Below are 9,566 nucleotides of genomic sequence, written 5' to 3'. Positions count from 1 at the left end.
GAAGTGCAACCAATACACAGTTAATTATTAGTATGCATGAGCGGAATCACAGCATAATTGCCTTTAAAAGGTAGCTTCACATACTTCATAACACAATCTGTTACAGGCCATTGTTGTAGCACAGACATTCTCGGGCCACAAAGAAACACTCCAATAAGCGAAGAGTCACATGGAGTGGCATAAAGATTATTAACATCTAAAAATTGCCTCCCCACAAATACCATACCCTTGGTGAGTTCATTGAAAGCAATGTTTTCCACTTTAATAATACTGCCATTTCTCAGGCCACAACAATTGTTAGCATCATGTAAACCTATGCAGTAAGAATTGAACATTGCCCTTTTATACTGAGGGTCCATACAATGTTCCACCAGGGGACCACCCACATGCGCACTTTTGTAACTGACATCAGTAACATGGGCTAACATCTCAATATTATGATTAGAAAGATTCTGCATTTCTCTCAAACGAGATGCAATTTGCTGTAAAGGTTTCTCAGCTTTCCGGACCATCCTTTTCAGTTTCTGCATGTAGTTTTCAAATTTAAATGCACTAAAGGCATCCAAGGGTCCATTTTTTTAACATCATCCGACAAATGCAATAACCCATGCACATTGTGGGACACGTTTTCAGGTCCATAGATAGCTGAGAAAGTTTTAACGAAATGGTGAAGCAGTGAGTTTGCGTACTCATTATATATTTGGCAGTACTTTTCTGACGCCAAAATAGATACTGCACAGTGGAGAGCCATAAAGTGCTGGTATTTGTCAGCAGGAAGAACAGAGTGCAGCACCAAAGGACCGGTGTAGAGTAACAGTTGCCTAAATTCAGTAGCTTTCCACCGGTCTATTTCTTTCAAATCTCGGGGCTGACGAGCAAACTCTTCTGGAATAGAAGTCTTCAATTCCATAAGATGACCTGATATGCTTTTCACCCCCCTACTTCCTAAACGAACTGGGACTTCAGCTCTTAGCCAGAGGTTCAACAATTTACGCACCACACCTAAGCAAATTAGGTGCATGTAATCTAAAGGAATTTGAGTTACCATTCCAAAGCTTGAAATCTCCTCGAGAGGAGAATTGCCAACATGATGCTCTTCCTGTTCTCGACTTTTGAACCCCTCATCTGTTCTTAAGGCATAATCCAAAGAAGGGTAACAGACTCTCCCACGAATGTACCTCCCTTCTTGTGAGCATTTACTGCAGGAAAAATAACCAGCATGTCCTTTTGTGCAGGTAATGAATGCCTTAGCAGGAGCATCACACACTATTCCACTCAACTTAACAGTTACAACTCTATTATTAAAGTCGATGCCAGTGTCCAAGAGATTTTTCAAGTCATCCACAAAATCCCTTAAAAATTCATCAGCAGAACTTGGCTTTGCATTCCCATGGTAGAGGCCCACCACAAAAGGGCCAAAAAGCTTATCTTCGCTGAGCAATGAACAAAGTATGGGCCAAAACTGGCTTGCACTGCTCTTCGAAAGAGGGAGACCATCAACGCACATGAATAATTTAATGGTATCAGGAATGTTGTCAGACGGGCAGTGACTTAAGGCAATTTTGATTACGCCTAACAATCCAAAATGACAATATTTGCCAGGTGCCATATCTTTGACGACAGTCCGTCTAGGTGTCCGAAGCAGCGTTCGCGCATCTCGGGGCAAGGAAGAATGGCAAGGATGCTCCTTTAAAATTGCTAAAAGCTTAGACATTGACGACTGAGTTATATTGTTTTCTATTGCCCAGATGGCAAGTTTGTCCTGAAAAGAAGCTTCAACTTCTTCCACAACACTATTTCCTTCGCTTGGTCTATGACTGTCTGGCTCAATCAAAGAAACATTTTCCAAACCGTCCACATTATCTCCTTCAGAAACAGTACACAAAGGAGTACCACCCACTCCGTTTTCACAATCACCCAGTTCAGTAGCATGTTCTGCGAGGTCAGAATTAGACTCTTCAGATTGATGCGAGAAGGTACTACCGGAAATAAAATTACTTTCAGTGGAAAGGACTTCTGCAGTATGACCGAGGATGCTAATGGATTCGTTAATATGCCCCTGTATTCTCCTATTTAATTGCCGTCGACTAATTGCAGAGTACGGCTTTCTATGTATTTTTGGCATGGCTGAAATAAGCAGAAATTGGAATGAGTTAGGGTGTCCAGCCAATCAAAGCAGAGAAATGCATGCGTTAATTCAGGTTACCCACGGGAATTAAAGAAAATTCCAGGTTAATCTTACGTGATTACTCGCGATAATTAAGCACTGACGAGAAACAATAACGAATAACACATTTTAGGCCAGAAAATGGGCGTTGATGCGGATTTTTTTACGTGAAACTAAGTTGAAATTAATGAGTTTGAAATTACAAGTAGGAGCAAAAATTCATTTATGATTAATGCATATTTCCAGTTTTTCCCGGTCACCGGATACCCCGTGATCCCCGTCACCCATGCCCATTGAACTCAAGACGTTTATAGTTTTACAAAGGCATGTAATAATACAACCGCGCACGTGAATACCCTAAACTTTTAAATTAAAGCATTATTTATGTACCTGTATCTAAAATGAAGACGGGCATAAACGGATGCCCAAATTGAGAGAAAAAAAAGTCCATCAGCACGTGCATTACACACCCCTAAATTCCCCTTGCAATCGTTATTTCCCTCGATATAAAAACCATAATTAGTAAGAAAGCTTTTTTTTGTGCTTCAAATAAGTTGTTGCAAATAAATTACGTTCAGCTACAGGCAATTGATGACATCACTAAATATTTTCCGTTTAATTATTTACACATTTGCGGTTCTTACTAAATACTATATGAATAATTAGCATGTACTCACCAGATATATTTAATAAATGTCTGCAGTTGTTGAAAGAGAAAAGTCTCGTGTTTCACCACGAGGTGAGGTGATGAGTCACAGCGGTCACAGCCGAAATGACTTTGTCCGACGAGTCCCCACAAAAATAAATTAAATGGACTAAAATGGCATAGAATATGATATAAAACTAAAATCCAGATGGGACTATTTTGAGTTCAACGATGAACGTCAGCGAAATGCAGCAATAAGCAGCGAGCAGCGAGGTTTCTCCAGTCTTGGCACGAAGCGGTCGAACAAGAACTTAGAAGTGAGGGAAGTGAGGATAGATAGTTGGGGACGGATTAGCGACCGTCATTTTTTGACTACTGCTCCATCTTCGGCGCACTAAGAATTTAATTTCTACCGCGCTATTTTCAAACTCAGTGGGAGAACTATCAGCCCTGAAATCTATGCAGTCCCAGTCCCAGGTTAAATATATTAGATACAATTGTAGGTGGAACAGGATCCCTAATGCATACATAACATTAAAATGACTTCCTACAGGTGAAAAGTATAAATTATTCATTCTACTTTCAAAGAAAAAGTTAATATGTAATTGTCATTGTGGAGGAAATTAGTAAATGATATAATCACCAATTCCAAACTATATGTGCTTGCATTCGACAGAAAACCCATATTAAAAAAGAGCGAAAACCAAAAATTGCAGGAAAAACTTCGAATGCCAACTCAAATATTTCTTTGCAGTCAGAGTTGCTATTTGTATTCAGCTAGTTTTCATCAATGAATTTGCTGTAACTGCATTGGTATTGTGCAAATCTGAATGCAATAATGGTAACAATTGTATATTATTGTTATTATAGCTCTGTAACAGAATATCCTATGATCATCCCATTCGGACATTTTTCGGATCATCCGGCCTCGGATATCCGTGGGAGATCCGACGGATATCCTGCTGATTGCCGGCAGACCTAGATAGGACATAGCGGACCTGAAACGGATATCCTGCTTGCATTGCTTTATTGATATATGCTTGCATTCGACAGAAAACCCATATTAAAAAATGAGCGAAAACCAAAAATTGCAGGAAAAACTTCAAATGCTAACTCGAATATTTCTTTGCAGTCAGAGTTGCTATTTGTATTCAGCTAGTTTTCATCAATGAATTTGCTCATCCATCATTCATCCAATTAAGTGGAACAACAGCAACATCATTCGTCGAGGAGAAGTGAACCACCGCAAATCTCTTTGACATCTTTCTAATTATGAAACATTTACAAGACATAAAAAAATAAGACAATTTAACAATTTCAATGGTGAAGTGCAACCAATACACAGTTAATTAATAATATGCATGAGTGGAATCACAGCATAATTGCCTTTACAAGGTAGCAACATCATTCGTCATGGAGAAGTGAACCACCGCAAATCTCTTTGACATCTTTCTAATTATAACACATTTACAGGACAAAACCAAAAATAAGACAATTTAACAATTTCAATGGTGAAGTGCAACCAATACACAGTTAATTATTAGTATGCATGAGCGGAATCACAGCATAATTGCCTTTAAAAGGTAGCTTCACATACTTCATAACACAATCTGTTACAGGCCATTGTTGTAGCACGGACATTCTCGGGCCACAAAGAAACACTCCAATAAGCGAAGAGTCACATGGAGTGGCATAAAGATTATTAACATCTAAAAATTGCCTCCCCACAAATACCATACCCTTGGTGAGTTCATTGAAAGCAATGTTTTCCACTTTAATAATACTGCCATTTCTCAGGCCACAACAATTGTTAGCATCATGTAAACCTATGCAGTAAGAATTGAACATTGCCCTTTTATACTGAGGGTCCATACAATGTTCCACCAGGGGACCACCCACATGCGCACTTTTGTAACTGACATCAGTAACATGGGCTAACATCTCAATATTATGATTAGAAAGATTCTGCATTTCTCTCAAACGAGATGCAATTTGCTGTAAAGGTTTCTCAGCTTTCCGGACCATCCTTTTCAGTTTCTGCATGTAGTTTTCAAATTTAAATGCACTAAAGGCATCCAAGGGTCCATTTTTTTAACATCATCCGACAAATGCAATAACCCATGCACATTGTGGGACACGTTTTCAGGTCCATAGATAGCTGAGAAAGTTTTAACGAAATGGTGAAGCAGTGAGTTTGCGTACTCATTATATATTTGGCAGTACTTTTCTGACGCCAAAATAGATACTGCACAGTGGAGAGCCATAAAGTGCTGGTATTTGTCAGCAGGAAGAACAGAGTGCAGCACCAAAGGACCGGTGTAGAGTAACAGTTGCCTAAATTCAGTAGCTTTCCACCGGTCTATTTCTTTCAAATCTCGGGGCTGACGAGCAAACTCTTCTGGAATAGAAGTCTTCAATTCCATAAGATGACCTGATATGCTTTTCACCCCCCTACTTCCTAAACGAACTGGGACTTCAGCTCTTAGCCAGAGGTTCAACAATTTACGCACCACACCTAAGCAAATTAGGTGCATGTAATCTAAAGGAATTTGAGTTACCATTCCAAAGCTTGAAATCTCCTCGAGAGGAGAATTGCCAACATGATGCTCTTCCTGTTCTCGACTTTTGAACCCCTCATCTGTTCTTAAGGCATAATCCAAAGAAGGGTAACAGACTCTCCCACGAATGTACCTCCCTTCTTGTGAGCATTTACTGCAGGAAAAATAACCAGCATGTCCTTTTGTGCAGGTAATGAATGCCTTAGCAGGAGCATCACACACTATTCCACTCAACTTAACAGTTACAACTCTATTATTAAAGTCGATGCCAGTGTCCAAGAGATTTTTCAAGTCATCCACAAAATCCCTTAAAAATTCATCAGCAGAACTTGGCTTTGCATTCCCATGGTAGAGGCCCACCACAAAAGGGCCAAAAAGCTTATCTTCGCTGAGCAATGAACAAAGTATGGGCCAAAACTGGCTTGCACTGCTCTTCGAAAGAGGGAGACCATCAACGCACATGAATAATTTAATGGTATCAGGAATGTTGTCAGACGGGCAGTGACTTAAGGCAATTTTGATTACGCCTAACAATCCAAAATGACAATATTTGCCAGGTGCCATATCTTTGACGACAGTCCGTCTAGGTGTCCGAAGCAGCGTTCGCGCATCTCGGGGCAAGGAAGAATGGCAAGGATGCTCCTTTAAAATTGCTAAAAGCTTAGACATTGACGACTGAGTTATATTGTTTTCTATTGCCCAGATGGCAAGTTTGTCCTGAAAAGAAGCTTCAACTTCTTCCACAACACTATTTCCTTCGCTTGGTCTATGACTGTCTGGCTCAATCAAAGAAACATTTTCCAAACCGTCCACATTATCTCCTTCAGAAACAGTACACAAAGGAGTACCACCCACTCCGTTTTCACAATCACCCAGTTCAGTAGCATGTTCTGCGAGGTCAGAATTAGACTCTTCAGATTGATGCGAGAAGGTACTACCGGAAATAAAATTACTTTCAGTGGAAAGGACTTCTGCAGTATGACCGAGGATGCTAATGGATTCGTTAATATGCCCCTGTATTCTCCTATTTAATTGCCGTCGACTAATTGCAGAGTACGGCTTTCTATGTATTTTTGGCATGGCTGAAATAAGCAGAAATTGGAATGAGTTAGGGTGTCCAGCCAATCAAAGCAGAGAAATGCATGCGTTAATTCAGGTTACCCACGGGAATTAAAGAAAATTCCAGGTTAATCTTACGTGATTACTCGCGATAATTAAGCACTGACGAGAAACAATAACGAATAACACATTTTAGGCCAGAAAATGGGCGTTGATGCGGATTTTTTTACGTGAAACTAAGTTGAAATTAATGAGTTTGAAATTACAAGTAGGAGCAAAAATTCATTTATGATTAATGCATATTTCCAGTTTTTCCCGGTCACCGGATACCCCGTGATCCCCGTCACCCATGCCCATTGAACTCAAGACGTTTATAGTTTTACAAAGGCATGTAATAATACAACCGCGCACGTGAATACCCTAAACTTTTAAATTAAAGCATTATTTATGTACCTGTATCTAAAATGAAGACGGGCATAAACGGATGCCCAAATTGAGAGAAAAAAAAGTCCATCAGCACGTGCATTACACACCCCTAAATTCCCCTTGCAATCGTTATTTCCCTCGATATAAAAACCATAATTAGTAAGAAAGCTTTTTTTTGTGCTTCAAATAAGTTGTTGCAAATAAATTACGTTCAGCTACAGGCAATTGATGACATCACTAAATATTTTCCGTTTAATTATTTACACATTTGCGGTTCTTACTAAATACTATATGAATAATTAGCATGTACTCACCAGATATATTTAATAAATGTCTGCAGTTGTTGAAAGAGAAAAGTCTCGTGTTTCACCACGAGGTGAGGTGATGAGTCACAGCGGTCACAGCCGAAATGACTTTGTCCGACGAGTCCCCACAAAAATAAATTAAATGGACTAAAATGGCATAGAATATGATATAAAACTAAAATCCAGATGGGACTATTTTGAGTTCAACGATGAACGTCAGCGAAATGCAGCAATAAGCAGCGAGCAGCGAGGTTTCTCCGGTCTTGGCACGAAGCGGTCGAACAAGAACTTAGAAGTGAGGGAAGTGAGGATAGATAGTTGGGGACGGATTAGCGACCGTCATTTTTTGACTACTGCTCCATCTTCGGCGCACTAAGAATTTAATTTCTACCGCGCTATTTTCAAACTCAGTGGGAGAACTATCAGCCCTGAAATCTATGCAGTCCCAGTCCCAGGTTAAATATATTAGATACAATTGTAGGTGGAACAGGATCCCTAATGCATACATAACATTAAAATGACTTCCTACAGGTGAAAAGTATAAATTATTCATTCTACTTTCAAAGAAAAAGTTAATATGTAATTGTCATTGTGGAGGAAATTAGTAAATGATATAATCACCAATTCCAAACTATATGTGCTTGCATTCGACAGAAAACCCATATTAAAAAAGAGCGAAAACCAAAAATTGCAGGAAAAACTTCGAATGCCAACTCAAATATTTCTTTGCAGTCAGAGTTGCTATTTGTATTCAGCTAGTTTTCATCAATGAATTTGCTGTAACTGCATTGGTATTGTGCAAATCTGAATGCAATAATGGTAACAATTGTATATTATTGTTATTATAGCTCTGTAACAGAATATCCTATGATCATCCCATTCGGACATTTTTCGGATCATCCGGCCTCGGATATCCGTGGGAGATCCGACGGATATCCTGCTGATTGCCGGCAGACCTAGATAGGACATAGCGGACCTGAAACGGATATCCTGCTTGCATTGCTTTATTGATATATGCTTGCATTCGACAGAAAACCCATATTAAAAAATGAGCGAAAACCAAAAATTGCAGGAAAAACTTCAAATGCTAACTCGAATATTTCTTTGCAGTCAGAGTTGCTATTTGTATTCAGCTAGTTTTCATCAATGAATTTGCTGTAACTGCATTGGTATTGTGCAAATCTGAATGCAATAATGGTAACAATTGTATATTATTGTTATTATAGCTCTGTAACAGAATATCCTATGATCATCCCATTCGGACATTTTTCGGATCATCCGGCTTCGGATATCCGTGGGAGATCCGACGGATATCCTGATTGCCCGCGGACCTAGATAGGACATAGCGGACCTGAAACGGATATCCGTAGGATATCCGGTGTTGTTAGGGATGTCTATAGTTTTTAACGCTATCAATGCATTTGTTCAACTTTAAGTGTATTACTTCCAACTCCCTGTGAGGCAACTAAGAACCACTGAGACAAATGATATGCAGAAATTCAATAGTTCATAAATGTAAGAAAATTAATTGGCCAAATGGAAGCATTATGTTGCATATCAATCATGGAAATGATGGATCAAAAGTAAATAAAAAATCTATATTTCATGTAGCACAAAAAGTTAAAATGTAAGGCAGTGAAAAAATTTATATACCAACTCAATAACAATTCTGAAAACATTTCTTGAAAAGCATAATAGAGCATTTTACGTCCCCAAGGCATATATTAAAAGATTAGATAGAAGACAAATGGAATTTACTAAAATAAGGTAATATATTGAAAAAAATGAAATTACAAAGTTTTCTGCATTTCATTATATAGTGCGTAATACCTCGTTGGCAAACAATAGAGCAGATACAAATACCTAATTCACCTCTTACCAGTTGCTATTTTTAACATTTTAATGATCAGCAAAGTAAATTAGGAGGGAGCATAAAATTGGAAGGAGTTGATTTAGTAAAAGCATCAGCACAACATGAGGAATTCTAGCTCAAATGCCGGAACTGAAAATATTTTCATATTCCGTGCATAATTATATTCACGAAATGGAAAAGCTCAATACGCAGCCTTGTTCCACATGATATTGTTCCAAAATAATCGTACCCTTGACTAGATGAAATGCTGTGATCACCTTTGAGATTAACTTTAACTTGATTAACAACACGAGGTGTTAGTTGTGAAAATATCTCTAAAAGAAAACATGTGCGATTAGAAGTGTATCTGAAACCACACCGTAAGTAGTTCAGGCAGTTAACTTATTATTATTAGGATTGAATGATATAACGTCACTGTAAATTAAACTGAGCATAATCTAAATGTAGACTAATAAACTAGCTGTTCATGACTTAAATGTGTACCCTATACTGAGGACAAACTGAAAGACTTAGAATGGCGAAATACGAAACA

The 9,566-nt window shown here is 38.6% G+C and overlaps 2 protein-coding genes across 2 annotated transcripts; both read right to left on the bottom strand.

Annotated features, from left to right (window-relative positions):
- Window positions 1–517: 517 nt before the first annotated feature.
- LOC124172527 lies at window positions 518–3,087 on the bottom strand. The gene is made up of 2 exons (XM_046551974.1): window positions 2,845–3,087; window positions 518–2,127 (listed from the first exon to the last, which is right to left on the bottom strand). The coding sequence occupies exon 2, from the start codon at window positions 2,123–2,125 to the stop codon at window positions 518–520; it is 1,608 nt and encodes a 535-aa protein (XP_046407930.1). The 5' UTR covers window positions 2,126–2,127; window positions 2,845–3,087.
- Window positions 3,088–4,843: 1,756 nt separating this feature from the next.
- LOC124172526 lies at window positions 4,844–7,443 on the bottom strand. Its single transcript, XM_046551973.1, has 2 exons — window positions 7,171–7,443; window positions 4,844–6,453 (listed from the first exon to the last, which is right to left on the bottom strand). Exon 2 carries the CDS (start codon window positions 6,449–6,451, stop codon window positions 4,844–4,846), a length of 1,608 nt encoding a protein of 535 aa, XP_046407929.1. The 5' UTR covers window positions 6,452–6,453; window positions 7,171–7,443.
- Window positions 7,444–9,566: the final 2,123 nt, after the last annotated feature.

This window comes from Ischnura elegans, assembly GCF_921293095.1.
Source record: "Ischnura elegans chromosome 13 unlocalized genomic scaffold, ioIscEleg1.1 SUPER_13_unloc_1, whole genome shotgun sequence".
Lineage (NCBI taxonomy): Eukaryota > Metazoa > Arthropoda > Insecta > Odonata > Coenagrionidae > Ischnura > Ischnura elegans.
This window is presented reverse-complemented; position numbering and strand designations above follow the sequence as displayed.